The sequence below is a fragment of the Oncorhynchus masou genome, chromosome 14 (assembly GCF_036934945.1).
Source record: "Oncorhynchus masou masou isolate Uvic2021 chromosome 14, UVic_Omas_1.1, whole genome shotgun sequence".
In the NCBI taxonomy this organism is placed as follows: Eukaryota; Metazoa; Chordata; class Actinopteri; order Salmoniformes; family Salmonidae; genus Oncorhynchus; species Oncorhynchus masou.
This window is the reverse complement of record NC_088225.1, coordinates 16545676-16563062: the sequence shown is the minus strand read 5'-3', so window position 1 is coordinate 16563062 and position 17387 is coordinate 16545676. Positions and strand designations below refer to the sequence as shown.

The window sequence follows — 17387 nt, the reverse complement described above, 5'->3', positions numbered from 1 at the left end:
ATTCAAACAAAAAAAATAAAGAAAGGGAAAATAAAAGGGAAATTAATTGCTTTGTATTCGGTGGGATTTTTACATCTTTCATGAAAAACCGACTCCTTTTATTTTTAATTAGCGTCACTGAAAATGAAATGAATTTGGTTGTTGAGCATTCTTGAATATGGCTTATTCAATGAATATGAGAGCTCTTTAGTATAGACATCTGTTAGTAATAGAAACAGCCATAGAGAGGGTGTGCAAAAGGCTGATATTAGTCTGTTATCCTCTAATCTTATCTGGGGAAGGTTATGGGAGAAATGTTCCTGTATGTAAAACATTTGGTCGGTTCTGGATTACCACTTAATACGTAGAGCTCAATGGCAAATTCTGTGTCTTTGATCTTCATGCATTTCTTTTCAGAGTTTGAAAATAACCTTTCCATTAGAACTGATCCAATAGCATCAATTAATATCATATGACTCTGTTTAGCCATTATAATTGCAGTTTTTTAAATGTTTGTTTTTGTTTTTTTACTCACATATCCAATCTATAGAGAACTGTTTTTGCAAGTGGATACTGTATGTTTCTCTCCCATGACTCCTACATGATTCCAGGTGTTGCTGTTCCATTCAACTTGGATCCTTCAAGAAGATGATAAGATGCTAAGGCAGGGATAAAGGCAGCTTTGAATGATGTTACTTCTTTCCAATTGAAGGAGACATCAGATAAATCTGTGCTTATCCTTGTTAGCAAGTCACGAGATCAACACACTTCAGGCCACCGAGGAGGTTTGGTAAAGTTGCAAAATGTTTTTGGTTAATGTCATGTAACTGTTGGTTTTTATGTCTCTCCCAATATGGTTGTTACTTTTTTACACTATGCAATTGTTGTATCACTGGGATCTCTTTGCAGTATGTGACGCAGAAAACTAACAGACGTTGTGATGGCATTGGCAGATGAGCTGGATGAAGAATGGCCTGACCCCCTAAAGATTTGTCAATGTAGGGCAGATACAGTTATAGACCAGCATTAGTTCAAGCTCATGTGGCTCAGTGTTTCTTAAAGCAACAGTGATGTATCCAGACATGCCTTGCAACCTGTTCAAAGTGTCATCTTTCATTGTGCCTCATGACGTGTGCCACATGAAGTGAGGTTTACTCTCACAATATTGTTTTGTCTTCTCTTCCGAGCTTTATTGTTGTTTTGTCTGTAGAGTGACTAATATTCTTTCTTTGAAGCACAGGGATTCAGTTAGTCATCTTGAACTTAACATTTAGAAGTCCTGGATTTGTGAAGAGCTGGAATATTCACTTGTTCAGAATTGTAGCAACAACTACACTGCTGTACACTGAAACAAAGCAGCGCCTGCAAACCATAATCCAAAAATATCCTGCAAGCATTGTGCGCAATAGAACCTCTGGTCACAGCACATATTTTATTTATTTATTTAACTATGCAAGTCAGTTAAGATCAAATTCTTATTTTCAATGACGGCCTAGGAACAGTGGGTTAACTGCCTGTTCAGGGGCAGAACGACAGATTTGTCAGCATGGGGATTTGACCTTGCAACCTTTCGGTTACTAGTCCAACGCTCTAACCACTAGGCTACCCTGCCGCATATGGATATAAAGCCCACATCCATGCAGAACCTGTCTGCGTTGATGGTAGGTTCTTGCAGTGCATCTTCCCCAGCAGGCTCCTGTCCCTCCCTCTACCATCGCAGGGTGTAAGGGGGAGAGATGAGTTGAGGTGAGCCCCAGCCAGCCACCCTGCAGGACCCACATGGCACTTTACACACGGCCAGGGTAATGACACAGCGTGGGCTCTCATCGTTACAGGCAGTCCATCAGGTTTCACTGACAGAGGCAGAGTGAGGCTTTCAAAATGGATCTGGGTAACAGTGGGATCCCTCTGTCTTGTCCAGCCACTGGAACCTGGAAGGGTTTCACTCAGTGGTGCCCAAAATGCCTGCATTATGTTCAACCAAGCATGTTTGACATGTTGAGGTGATGTTAAACCATTAGATATGTAGTATGTATGTAGTTCCTATGTAATAACGTTTATTCATTATAATTACCAGAGATATCGGTTTGAGGGTTATGACAAAGTACAATGTGGACTCATAATGAGTAAAAGCGAACAATTGTTGGTATCAAGTAAAGCATTGACCTGTCACATCTGAATGAAGACTTTCACACACCAAAGCCATTCCAAATGAGCTCTATTACAGTAGATATACATATCTGCACTTCAGGTGTAGTCTAACTCCAACAATACTGTTTTATGGCATTCATTATTTCAAATTCTCACAAAGCCCCTCCACTGACAGGCTCCAGAGCATAGAAATATGAATGAATAGAACGGGCTTTCCCATTCAAGCCAATGATGGCATTATAGGGTGGGCATGGCAGTCTTTGCGAGTGTAGCCAGGATTTTACCAGTAAAATTGCCAGATTTAGAGGTTCCAAGCCTGTTCTATTCATGGTTATTTTTATGACCCAGAGCCCTGCAGGCAGTACAGCTGTTCATCCAAACATTCCTGTACCTGTTTCTGGACACGTTACAGACTGGAATGAAATGACTGGACACCTCTGAATTTCTGAGAGTCGTGTGACTTTTCTACTGTACATCTGTTTCATGAGTTGATGCATTTACATAGTGGTGGGTGGATATGGGAGTCCTGGGGCATGACATCTTTCCACCTCCTTACACACAACAGACAGGATGTGGGTGTTCTTCAGCAAACAACATCATCTGCGGTTGTTCACATTTGCTTAACTTTTTAAGGCGTGCAACTTTAGGAGATCCACTCTGAGAAGATAATCAATGGTGATGCAATGCAGAATGGATGCACATACTGTATAAGAAAAACGGAATGTTACCAACATTTATGAAAAGTCAAAGGAAAGCCAATACAACAGGAAGGCAGATATAGGAGCAGTCACTCCAATCAGTTTTTGAACAAACCTGAAGTATTCCAACATGTTTTTTTGTGACGGCCTGATTGTTAGACAGTTTGTAGATAGCAGGGAACTTCTTCTTTTCAGTGTAAAACGTTTTCCCTGGCAAGCTCAAAGCAGGTTAATTTAGCTCAGCCATCTGAAGATCGTGTAATTGGTCCCTTGATCAAACAGGGTGATTGAACAGGGCAATACAGCTATAGTGTGAAGGGAGATTGGGCACAAATCTTGTTTTATGTTCGTAAAGGATATTGGGATTTGGAATACCGGTACATTGCCATTTAATTGGATGATGTTGTCTATTGGTTGTTGTTCTACTCTGTTGTATTGTTTCTAAAAAGCTATTCCTTCAGAACTGTGGTAAAATCCAGTTTAACAAGGTACTTGACCCTACTGTGCTGATTGCTTTGACATGAATCTCTCCAACAGGAAGCAATTTTCCCTGTAAAATGTATGTTATGCGCAGTTCCAGCTACTTATCCGAAACCAGAAGATGAAATGAAGGCTTGTGTTGCCACACATCTTTTTTGTAACTGTCACAACTCTCCATTAGCAAGTCACAGTAACGGAAAGAAAGCAACTGTTTTTCTAACGCCACGGAGATGCTCTCCTGTCACTTCACGTTAAACATTTGAAAGAGTTCACATTTTATTTGAGTTTCTTTTGTGTTTAGGGTTCTAATGAGATGATCAATGAGTTTGTTGAAATGCAAATAAGGTACAGTGTCCTGCATCTGCTGCTGTAGTAGAGGAGAAACTGTGCTCTACATTGACCAAATAGACCTCATTGAAAAAAGGGAACATATTCACTCTGTCACATGACATTTAGTCCCACAGATGTCAGGAAGTTGACGATTCTGATGAAATCTGTCTTCCCTCATTCTTCGTTGCTCAAAAGGGAATAGCACAAAATGCCTGCCTTAAAATGTGACTGTGTAGTAGAGTAAATATGCACAAAATCCACTTTAATCAAAGCACACCACTGCTATCTCTGGACAGATCTCTTACTTTAAATTTGGTATTGCAAAGACAATTTACTGAAATGTCTGTCAATGGGACATAGGTTTATGTGATCATTCACAGTGGAGTCCAGTCAGCCTGCATTAAAAGAGTCAATGATCACAAAAATGAGGGAAAAGTTGATAATATTGTCATGTATCAACAGCCATTTATTTGACATGAAATGCACATAATGTGAATCTATGGTAATGTTTAATTTGATTTCCAAACCTAACCTTTTCATTGTTTTCCCAATAGGCAACCACCAACATGATTATCAACATAGTCACCTGGATCTTACCCAGGCCCACACACCTAAAATTGGTAAGGATATTTACGTTTTGCATGTTCACATATAATATGACTGTGGTTGGTTGCTAATATTTCACTCTTTCCAATGAGTAATAAAAATGTTTAGATAGTAACTAACCGTCTGTCGAGATATATGGTAGATGGAAAGTACATTATGGATACTGGCCATGCCCTTTTAAGTGTGAGATTATACTGCCACACAACACACAGTGGCTCTTGGGTATGTGACAAAGATGTCTTCATTTACCCCAATAAAGGTGAGGAAGGATTAAGTCATATTGATTTCCTGAATGTATGGTTTTATCAGCTCCAGTACGACACATGAACTTTGACTAAATTCGAAATAAGTCAAAATATGCTTTTTTTTTAGAATTCAAACGAGGACAAAACCATTTGTCTTGACGGGAAATGAATAGCTTGGAGAGCAAATGAAACGGGGTCTTGTGGAACATGAATTAAAATGGCATCTGTACGGCTTCCTCAAGTTATTGAAAAACTTCAATTACTTATATTGTGCCTTATCTATTTTACTGAATGAGACTTTCTATGAAAAGAGAGGTGCTTTTTAGCATGAAATAATTGAGTGTCACAGCTCTAACACTGCAGTGAAACACCATGATTTCAGAGAGAAAAGCTATTTGTGCATTGTTGCTAGATGCCTCTCCATCTATCCTACATAATTGGCTAAGAACAAAGTTCATATTTTGATATTTTTACGCTAAGAGGTCTGCACTGAAACGCTACACCATGCTACACTGTCTGTTTCAACATCAGTGGAGCTGTGGACTCCAACCTCACGGCAGGATAGTTTTCCAATTGTATGTTTTGAGGCCAACATTTTCAAAGGCAAAGGGCCTTTTGAAAGTACCCATAAGTAGATAGATCTCTCCAACACAGACACCAAAGGACAGCTTTCAAGGTGAATCAAACCAGAGCTGATTATGAATAACTACTATTGAGAATGGCCACAATACATAGGAATCTGATTACTTTATTTGACTAGTACGATCATTATAAATAGCATAGACTTTCAACAACTAATTTGAAACAGAAAATGTCAGACACATTGGTTTGGTTATTAATACATACTATGAATAATGTTTGTTATTGTACTGATCCATTTTCTCTTACTTGGATTTGTTATGTAGCCCACAGACAAATGAGACATGGTAAGTAATACACATATACACCTGCTGTACATGTGTATTCCCTTTCTCTTTTACGTACTGTATAAGTCGACCTCTTGTTGTGACAGTTGGTGACAGTGACGTCTTGTATATTGCTGGGGTCAAGGCGGGGGGGTCACTCTTCCTTTTGGTTCAGACTGAATGAACCAGAGTTGACACACCAAACTCTCACTTACCTTCTCACTCTGCTTTGCCCTCTCTCTCTCTCTCTCCAGTATCTCTCTTTGTTGGGTTATCTGCAACACACTGTTTGCAATGGTAGAGTCTCATTAAGATCTGTGGTAACGCTTCAGAACCGGACCTTTGTTACACAAAATACACATTCTACTCCCTTCCATCGTTTCTTGCTCACACTCACACTCTCTTTCACTCTGTCTCTGTCTCTCACAGAATGCATCACTTCTGTTCCACATGGTCCTTGGTGTTGTGTGTCCCTGTCCTCTCTATCACAGTAGTCATCCAGCCCTATTTTTAAACCTGCCACCGCTGACCAGCACCTCAGAGGACTGGCAACGCCCAACCCCACCCTAACGCTGCTAACGCTCCAGCTGCCTCCAGCATAGCCACCCGCAATGGTGCCACGCATACTAGTGACAGCTAGCGTGGCGAGTGCACTTACAGTCGCAACCAATCCTAGCACACCAAAATTGCACATGTTAAATCCCGGTTAGAAGAGTCGAACATAACAGTCCCCACTTCATCTATCCTCATCCACATACCCCCACCGCACCCACCGCACCCACACACCCTCCTCACACCCACACTCTGTATCCCCCTGTCTCCTCCAGTGAAGACCCCCTGTGTACGCGCCCCTCTCTGTGGCATCCTCCAGACTGTCGGCTGTCTGATTGTAGCCTGATTGCACTGCGTCAATCTCTCCTGTCTCCCCTGCAGAGAAGCCCCAGCGCATGAACAACATCCTAACCTCGCAGACAGAGCCATACGACCTGGACATGTCCTTCTCACGCTCCTTCCAGAACCTCACCCACCTGCCTCCCAACTACGAACTGGCGGCAATGAGCAAAGCTGACTTAAGTAAATACTCCTCTCTCCACAAATTAAGTAGGTGGTCTTTCATTACATACACCATCATGTTTGTTTGATCTCCTGCCTGGACCCCGCCAGTCCACAGGGGGGAGAAAAGGTTGATCTTAACACATTGTGTTGAAGTCCACATTGCATTCTAGTACTGTGATGCAATAGTAACCCTGTATGGATGCCTAGTACAGGGATGCAAACATAAGTCATGAGCACAAAGTCATTGAGGTTATGATCTGAATCCAGAGGAAGACATCTCTGTGTGTGAGATGGGTTTCTTGAAATGCACAAGCACATGTTAAAGTCACTGGATTCAGCCCCATTGTCCCCATCTACCGACCCATTGACTGACATCTAATTGTCGTGTAATTTGGCTCCATCTGTGGCCCGTGTCATGTAGCTAACGTCTGGTAATGACATATTAACAGCTATTTCTCCATACCCACATGAGTATAGACGCCAACAAGATGGGACTAATGTCTCTGAGATGAGATCTGGGTCAGCCCGGTTATTATCATTATACTTCCTCTGCATGATGGCTTGACTTTCACCATTCTCCATATCCCCTATGACAGCTGCATGTTCTACAGTATGCTCCTCCTCTAGTATCCTGTGGTTGGTTGCGTTGCATGTGTCATGCAAAAGCATTAGTTCCTTCCTGCTCGAATGTTCAATAGTGCTGTATTAAAATAAGTAGGGTGTGGTATTCCAGTGCAGGCTTGTATGTTATGCTCAGTGTGGACACAGAGAATCAATGTGACGAAACCTTTGACGTGGACAACATTGATAACATCTGAATTGTCTATACTCAGCAATGTGTTGTACTGCTTCTTCATCTAGTACTGCTCAATAGAAACATTACCCACTGGGCACACACTGGCTGGATCAACATTGATTCCTCCTCAATTCAATGTAATTACGTTGAACCAACGTGGAATAGACGTTGAATTGATGTCTGTGCCCAGTGGGTAGATAGAAGACCATAAAATAATCCAACACACTGAAATCACAGAGAGGAATAAAATTAAACAAAAAACTGTTTGAGCTGGGACCCATAAACCCTAAAGTATTGGTCAGAAAAGGGAATATTTCAGTTCTCTACCTACCTAGAGTACAGTGACAGCTCTTCTGAGAGGAGAGTTCCCTCATACCTCTGATAGATGCTGTGGCTTTGTGCAAGGAGAGAGGCTTTGGAAAAACGCCAAAAACGTATATAATGAGTTGCTTTTTTAATGAAACCATCTGGAGAGATGACGAAGAAAATCAAATTAATATGGTTCATTTGTGATTCTAAATGCACATACTGTAGTCTGTGTGTGATCCCTCCTCCTCCTTCGTTCTCCCCTGTCCGTCAGACAGGACTGGAGGGAGCCGGGGATGGAGATGGAGGACACAACTCTAAAATAACCTGCTCAGACCCTCCAAGGAGCTAGCGGGTGGAGGGAAGGGGAGGAGGCAGGAGGAATCTCACTTGGCTCGGTCTTCTCCTTCCCTCTGTAATCACCTTAAAAGGCATTAGAACACTCGTCAGAACAACAGAGCCCCTTTAATCCCCATGCCAAGCTAAAAGCTAAATGATATTATTGTGGGCCCCTTTCTCTTACCACGTCTTATCTTAATCCCCTCTAAAGATCCCTTTATAATTGATGTTTCACCAGTTTTCTACAAGTCTATGTGCATTATGTGATTACTGCTCCATCTGGGCCAGATGATGGCGTATTGGGATCAATAGCTACCACAGATGAATATACTCACCTCATTGAATTGAATCTGGGTGACTGGAGACTTCAGTTGAATTAAGGGTAAGGAAAGGGAAAGGGGATACCTAGTCAGTTAGCCTCAGCTAGCAGGTTTGTGGTTTCACCTCACCTTCGAGACCCCGTGCCCTCTCAATATCGAATGCAAGTTCAAGTGCAACGTCTTATTCGAAGCGGCAAAGAAATGAATCCAGCATATATCTCTTTAACATAAAAGTAAAAAGGAAGGAAATACCTTTGTTCTTTGTAACATCATGAGCCACAAAACACACAAGGTTGACCTGCCTATGGATTGCCTAGTTTAGTGAGCTGTCACACTCCATGCTCACCATGATAAGAGTTACAAAGTTGCATCTTTCATACTAACAATGTGGCCTAATGCCCTATGTGAATTATTTACAAAAGGCCTAACATTTTTAACAGCAGTTAAAATGTCCAATTTAAATTGATTTTGAAATGTCAAAACTAGAGTTGGTGGAAATGTCTCTGAGTACAACATGAAATCAACTCCTATTTCAACATGGCATAGTATTTTCAATACAATGATGTCAATTCTAAATATTTGATCTATAGGCTTAGGATAAACTGAACCCTAATCCTTATAACTCTTGGCAACGAAGAGGAACTTAAATGAAACTCAGGGACATGTCCTGTCTATTGTGGGCAAGCTATAGCCTCTGGGTCAGTGTTGTTGACATTTCTTACCATAATGTCACACCTAAAGTGACCCCTGGAGAAGAATACAAAATGCTATTGCCAGAAGCCTAACCCAGGTCTTCTTCATTAGTGATGCATGCTGGGGAAAGTAAATCCCTTATGGAGAGAAAAAAAGGTGATCTTCTCTATCCAGGCGTGGATAGGAGGGTTTAAATATCCATACCAAAACAAAATCCTTATCATCCAAATCTTAGTCAAGCACAGTCTTGTCCCGACATTTTTAGACCACCTCTGTGTGTTCCTGAGGCCTTGGGAAATTAGCTTCCGCTGAGGTATCTAACCCCCAGAGATGACAGTTAGTCACAGTAGTTTCAGGGTGCCATCAATCTGATGTTTCCAGGCCCAGCCGGTCTAAAAGCCTGTTTAAAAGTCATTTGAGAGGAGCCCGCCGCTTTCCTCATGCAGATGTAATGACTTTAACATCAGGAGAGTGTTGGCACTCGCTGTAGAGCCCCTCTGCTTTTGGCAGAGTCAAACCACTGGCTACCCTGCAGTGCAACACTCGCATCACTGACAGTTTGATTGTTTTGCCTCGCGGCTGGTGTGTCGTCCTTTCCACACCAGAACAAGAGTGGAATTATTGTGATGCGAGAGAGCCCCTGCCTTCTCCCATGAAAGCAGGACAGAAAATGCAATCATAATCAAAGGGGAATGGTAGGAGTTGTCACAGTAGAACTGCTGAGCTGATCCACTCAGGAAGAGGTATAGAATCATTCTTTATATAGAGTGTAATGTTTCTCCTGTCCTTCTCCCTCTCTCCTCCCCCTCCCTCCTTTCACACTCAGGTGATAAGGACATAGATGAGTACTACATGCGGAAGCGACACCAAGACTTGGCAGGTCGGCAGATTCTGCAGCCGCCCCACATGGTGAAGCTGAACACAGAGCCCCACCAGCAGCACCGTCAGCGGCCTCACCGTGTCCAGAGGGCCATGTCCCAGGACCATGTGCTGTCCCCAGAGAGGACCCCACGCCATGGCTACGGCCTCTCAGCCTACAACATGGGCGTCTCTTCCTATGGCAGCCGCATTCTCTCAGAGGAGCAGCTGCTCTCCGCAGACCGCCTCCAGTCCCAGGACCCCCTGCTCTCGCCGGACAAGATGCTGTCGCTGCGGCGCTCCAACTTCCGGGAGAAGGCCATGTCGCGGGCCATGTCCCATGTAGACATCAACTTTGTGCCCACCACACCTGTCATAGACCGCAGTGAGCGCTACGCTAAGATGCAGAAGATGCACTCCCATCCCACTACCATCAACGACTCATACAACACGCTCACCGTCAACCACCCGACCACCAACAAGAGGCAGCAGTTTGCCTCGCGACGGACACACACCGTGGACCATCTACAGTACATCCCAGGCCACCAGCAAAACAACCAGTACCGCACGGCCAGTAAGAACGAGGTAACTGTTTAACGAGAGGGTGGCTGGCCAAGGATTCCTGTGTCAACAGACTGTCAACAGATGAAAACAGCAGATACTTCCAGAGGTGTGCAACCTCACCTTAGGTCTTCTTTTCAAAGTAGCCAACAACTAACCCTTCTTGCTTTCAGCTCAAGCTCTCAGTTTCATTCAGATTTGGATTATCACAACTAGAATTAACAACCACAAACACATCTGTACTTTCTCTATAGGGCAACATAAGGGCTTTGCATGTTGACACATAAGGAATACTTTATGTGAGGTTATCCGGAAGAAGACAATATTTTTTAAAAAGTGGAATTGGAAAGGAACTGGATCAACTTTATAAATATATACATATATTTACTATTTGTATTTTCAGTCCTTGTTATAGCTTTAGAAATTCTTATTGAACTTAACTGGTGTTAGAACTTCAAGAGGTGCCTCTCGAAATTGTTCCCATTTCAACGATGAAGTGGATTTGTTGGTTAAAAAGCACAATTAATGGGTTTCTTTCTCCATTGATTTATTCTTGTTTTTTGGTAACGGCCAGCACATATCAGCTTATTAGTGGCTATAGTGGCAATTTCCATTGCATAAATGATTGTAAATAGGCTATATTAGCAGAATTATACACTAAATGAGAAGAGATGGACAAGTGGAATTGTTGAGTTTCTACCCAAGAGTCTACAGTCTTTTCACAATTAAAGATCACAATTTCAGATTAGTCCAACCCCTCAACAAATACTTGATACTAACAAACATGTTCAATAATGTGTGTGCGTATGTGTGTATATTTTTGGAACTGTGCTTGTAGGATGATTGTGTATGGCAAGGGTTGAATCAACCTCATGCCACTGTTAATTAGCAGCTTTAGACTGTAGGCACACTACTCCACAGGTGACCATGTAAACTAATTCTTCTTTCAATAGCTTCATTTTCTGCACTCATTCCCTCGCTATATAATCCAAGTGGATGACATCCATTTTGTTTTCAGTTCGGAAAAGCTGCTTTCATTTTGATATACAGTATTGTTGTATATTTGACTCCAATCATCAGAGTTGAAGAATAATAGTTGTTGTTATGTGTTTACAATTGTTACATTGTTGCAGGTGTGTTGACGTACCTGAAACAATCGACAAAGAGGACATCAATATAATCACTAGCTAAGCAAGGATTAAAACTGTGATTTTTATGTCCAGATGTTTTCATTAAAGCAATGCCTTATTGTGTGGAAGCCCATACTCATGTTCTTAATTGTACAATCACGCTTGTGTTTTTATGTCTTGTGTCTAACATGTTGATGCGTAACCAGATTTTTATGTCATTTCTTTATCATGGATGATTTACCAGCACTATAGAAGGACAGAATCTGTTTATGTGATATACCTCAGAATCTATAGGGCACACATTTTACAAGGATGAAATTCTTAAATTAACAAAATGTTCTTTGAAAAGAAGCAAAGGAAGTGATTATTTTAAGCAAAAAAATTAAGAAACTAGAATTGAACAAAATATTTCACATGATAAAAAAAAATGTCTTCCACATTTTCAAATTCATCCAGACTTCCTTGGGGACTCCCACTGTGTCCTCTTATACTTATAGAGTAACAGACCCATCAAGTACATGATTTGTCGTTGTTTTTACTTTTCAACTATCTCTTCAGTTAACAAGAAAGTCCAAATATTATCGTAAAATCCTGGGTCATGGAAATGTGTATATAGACATTTACTGTAGAGATGTTGTTATATAAATTTGCTGGTCATTGACAATTTCAAACATTGTCACTGGTGTACTACCTTAAATGTTAGGAGCTTGCATAATATTATTACAACTTGTGCAGTGTGTCCATATTTAAGACTTGATTTTGCTTAGAATTTGTCATTACAACAGAGGCTAACATTGCAATTTTTTTATCAAATGATATGCTTATATCATTATATGACTAGCTATACTATACTGTATGTTCACATGCAATGTAGACACAGTAGAAATGGATGCACTTGAAATATTAAGAGCAATTATTACACTATTTTCAAACCCCTGTATCAGCTAAGATATTGAGAGGATGGCAACTAAAATGTAATTTATTTTGAGGTTCAATTTAAGGCCAGAGTACCAAAAGAAACCGTGATAGTTCAATATGGAGTTTCATAGTCCTTGTCAAGCTCCAATGATAGCTACAACAACAAAAAATGGCTATAAAACTATGTCAGAACAACAACAAAATTGAGCAACAAAAAATGACATTTGATGGCCCTGACTCTGACATGGTGGGAGCTGCAACACTATGTTCTTCTGATGTTACACCACCGGAATCTTACAGACATGTCTCTAAGCAACCATCTATCTGGCTCAAATACATCCACCCCATCGCAGAGCTCCGGTTTTACTTTCCAGTCAGTCAATGATATTGTCCACAAGAAGCTTTTTCCACACACATGAGGCTAGAGCTCCGTTTTTGCCATAGGTTCTGAGACTAACGTGCTGCGTCCTATGATCTACCTGCTGTAAAAGCACTGTTTACTTTTGTTGCAAATATTCCTTGCCATTTATTAAGCTTGTATTTTTATGTGTCAATGTGGTATGAATGAAAATTCCTTTGTGTCTTTGTTGCATAAACAATGGAGGACTCATTTAAAAAGCTTCAAAGCAAGCAGTATAAGACTGTTCCTGTGCAAATGTTTTTGTTTACAAATGAATTATTAAAGCACATCCCATGTGTATTGTACAAAACAATAATCAGTTTAGTAAATATGGAGTCTGGGGGAATTTTTCACATGTTCATTTAAACAATATTCATGAATTAGAGTGAATTGGTAATATTGGTGTTGTGTTTTTTTTATGGCTGAGTTATAAACATATATTAACTGTTTGTAAAGAATGACAGAGAAAAATAACCCACATCTACTGTATATATGGAATTATACAACTTGTTTGACAGTCTAATAAATGTATAAACCTAAACATTTCAACATCAAATTAGCATATACCCCATAGATATAATACTATGGACCTCCAGGTTAAGTTACAAATCGTTGTTATCCTGTCACCTATATTAACGAGACTAAATGCTACTCTGAGATTTTTGCAAGAAGTTGCCCAAATTGCAACCTCACCCACAAGGTCTTAAACGCCACACATTTGGAATACACATGAAACAAGATAAAGAAACGACATCTTTATCCAATGCAGTGCATTGATGACAAGACATGCTATAGTATATCCCTTTGTCATTAAATAAAACTTCCAGTCAATTTGCCGTTTGCTCTTCCACTGCCACAGTTTGCATAATTCTATTGGTATGTAAAAGTTGTTAACTACACATTAATGATTCAAATCAATAGGGGAGCATTATCAACTCTGTTTTCCCCTCCTCTTCTTCTGAGAGCTTGAATCTACTGTACTGTACTATCGACAAAGGTCATTGACCTAATGGCACTCACCGTAACAACAGATACATTATGACTGCCATTACTCTGATGACACACATATTAATACCCACGGTTTCCAGAACAGCCTGTACAATTTCAAAACCTCTTTAAATTCATAGAGTCAGAAGAAAACATTTCCTCGCCACATGAAAACAAAAGCCTTGTGGTTACAATTGTGTACAGATAAATGGGAAACAGCTATGTTTTTCACTTTGTGTAGGACCCTCCCATTTGCATTTAGATGGGGAAAGGTCATGGCTATTGGAACATGTGAGGTAAGAAGGAAACAGCAGTGGCCAGACACATTAACAGTCAGAAAGGAAAATGAATAAGCGCAAATTGGTCCATGGCAGAGTACATTAACCAACTGAACTTGTTTTTACACTAATAGTTTTTCAAATGAAAAAAAGGTCCTGCCAAAAACTAACTTAGGATCAATTTGATCAGTCTTTTGTTGCTGAGAATTTTCCTGCACCGCTTTAGGATTGACATATATTCACTGAAAACCCACACCAACAGTATTGCATTTTCATGTAGTCTACTTTTGACCAGATAATAGCCTAACCAGCAATCAAGCAACATTATAGAATAAATGTTCAACTCCTGTTGCTGCAGGATTATTTTGCTCTGACAATATAGGTCAAACATCTGTATATTCTAAGCCATACAACTCAAGAGAGTTCTCTGATATCAGAGAAGTTGTGGCTTTACCTCAGGGTAAACAGTTCAAAGGAAATGCCACTGCCAACAGGAAAACGGCCATGTTGTTTCTGCCATGGCACTTGTCATTCACTGCACATTTCGCCAGACTACTGCTTTGAGGCCAGGTTTTTTATAGAGTGACCTTTCTATCCTTCTGGGAAGAATTTGAGCAACATGACAACTTAAGAGCATGACAGACTTCTCGCTGTATTTCATTCCTCTGTATTAGAGTTGGATCTGTTGGTTAAGCTGACTTGTGAGGTGAAGGAATTCAGAGAACTGGGGTTGACCTTCTGTCTCAGCACCTACGTACCTGATCAGATCAGAATCCACAACACCATGGAGAATAGGTTGTCTAGGATTGATAGCACAGTACAGGGAAGGAATACAATGAGGAATGGAGACGGGGGTACCACACTGCCCTGTCACTTACAGTAAAAACAAAAATGACAGGTGTTGACCAACCAGAACGTAAATAGTAGCCATTTCCTCTACAGCAATTACACTTTAATAACCTATTCAGAAACATAGCAAAGATTGGACAACATTTATTGGATGTGTGTAATGTATGGGTCACCACTGCAGCTCCAGGGCACATGGGTATAATGTAGGCTATGAATGTGGGCAACATGTAAATGCAGAGAGTAAGTGTCGGTGCTAAGGGAGGCCTGTGTGTGAGGAGTGTTAGCAGCATGACATTCAGCGCTGACCAGCCCACCATGTGTGTCAGATGATGAATGCACCTAACGGGGCCCGGCACTGCTCCCAGCACTAAATCCCCAAAGCTCACACACAGCCCCACACATAGCCCCACACAGCCCCACACAGCCCCACATAGCCCCACACAGGCTGAAGGTATTGATCCCCCCCCCCCAACACTGCCTCGCCACCACTTAAATGAGAGCAGTCAATTGGATACCGTGCAGGCTCGTAGGCGGCCAAGGTATTCTCTCTTGGGAATGGTGTGGTTGGGTGGAGGAAGGAGAGGGGAGAGGGTAGAACGAGTGTAACTACAGTTGGTAAGGTTTGGTGTTGTAAAAGCCTGTAGGCATCTATGATGATGTTCGACTTTCAGTTAAACCAATAATGAACCTTCAGTCAACTCAAGTCAACGGCCACTCAGTTGCTTAGCCAGCCAGAACTTCCCCTCATCGAGTGGTAAATTAATGGACGATCATGAGAAGTGGCTGTATGCAGGTAATGATACATAATGGATATACTATTAGGGTCATTTCATGATGAGGCTTGACGAAGCGCCACCAGACAACGGGCGGCCAGCCATGTTCTCTCATATCGTTGATCTGGGACCTCATCACCTTGGCTGCTTTCAGCCACAGTGTGAGGTTAAGAGCCTACTGTGAGAGAGGACTAAGTGGGAAAGGGCATCTGCCCAGCAAATGATGATGATGATTACTGTAATAACCCTAATTACAACAATCAGGGGAGTAATTATGGAAAACTTTTCTACTGTACAGCTCATGAGAATAGCTGTTCAATGGAGCACTGCAGTAAGAGAGAGGGGTTTAGGAGAAACCACATTACATAGACCATAATAATAAATAAAGCGTCATCACATAAACATTACAGCTGTGGGTTTCATCCTTGTAGCTATGTTGGTTAATATATTAAAACCTTTGCCTTGGGGTAAGTTGAGCCAATGGCCATATGGTGTAAGGTGAACCAATGTTTGAGCCAATGGCAAGTTGAGCAAATTGAAGTGTTTTCTTCCCAGGCGTAATGTAAGGCATTATCGCTGAGATATGAGGTAACAACTGGGCCTGGCCTATGTGAAAAGTGTTTTTAAAAAGTACAATGTCTTTGTTAGGTGTTAATCCTGTGTTAAAAGATGCTTAAAATGATTAAAAGACCAAAAAATGATTGTGGTCGTGTTGAATTGTGTCTGGGAAATAAAGACAGACATGGTTTTAAAAAGGTTGATTTAAAATTGAATTCAGCACAGACATTTGTACGCGACTCAACTCACCCTGTCCTAGGCTCAATTTACCCCGTACCCAGAGTAAGTTGTGCCAATAGATCACTTTTTGGGGATATGCTATGTTTTCAAAACTGTAATGTTTCCATTAAATCAGATTATTTCCAGCGATACACAACATCCTGCAATATATATAGATATCGCTTTTAGAAAAAATATAATATTTCCCTTGACGGAGTGATTCTGAATGTACAAAATGGTTAAATTTACCCCACTCTCCCCTACCTATTTCTTTGGCGTTGCACACAACAGACTGCTATTACATAGGCTATATTACATAGACGTGTACACCTAAATGTAGGCCTACAACGTTTTGTCTGCATTTTTAGAATCCTCTGCTTTGTCACATATGCTTTATTTGGCACGAGGAGGATGAGCATTACAAAGTGTACGAAAGGTAGGATGGTTAGTTTGCACTCTAGTTAACGTCCTACAGATGGCAGGATTGCAGTTATTTTAAAGAAGTTTATCGCAAATCCAAAGGACTTGAATCGACAGTCTTAATGTAGGAAAACACTTCCTATTAGTAGCAAGTAACCAAGTCAAAGACGCATCAATGCAATGTTGGCACACACCATTCTGTTACAGACCAATTGAACAAAAGTTAACCTTCAATTTGTAGATTTTAAATGTTCCTCTAGTGGCCACGGTTGACCTTTTTTAAGAAATTCCATTGGTTGGTCAATATAAAACCTCAGATCTTTGCTAGGCTGATGAAGTATTTGTATAGGGTTAACATACAGTATGTCATGTCATCTGATGGGACCAGCTACAATTTAGCGTTCTGTCACATGCAAGTAAATCAAGTCTGCAATGCATGTTGTACAGGAGAAAATGTTTAAATGTTAATGTTTTCTTATGTTCGCAAGTAGGCCTATGGACCTCATGCATTTGGGTCAGAACACTCATAGAG

The 17387-nt window shown here is 40.9% G+C and overlaps 1 protein-coding gene across 3 annotated transcripts in view; it reads left to right on the top strand.

Annotated features, from left to right (window-relative positions):
- LOC135554385 (protein shisa-6-like) overlaps positions 1–11581 on the top strand; it is a 66518-nt gene extending 54937 nt beyond the window's left edge. The window contains exons 5-8 of one of the 3 annotated variants that reach the window (XM_064986669.1): positions 4193–4258; positions 5395–5415; positions 6328–6495; positions 9731–11581. In XM_064986669.1, coding sequence (XP_064842741.1) covers positions 4193–4258; positions 5395–5415; positions 6328–6495; positions 9731–10359 — 884 coding nt within the window. In that variant the 3' untranslated portion in view covers positions 10360–11581. The remainder of the gene's footprint in view (positions 1–4192; positions 4259–5394; positions 5416–6327; positions 6496–9730) is intronic. The other 2 variants (XM_064986671.1, XM_064986670.1) reach the window with 2 other exon arrangements.
- The last annotated feature ends 5806 nt before the right edge of the window (positions 11582–17387 follow it).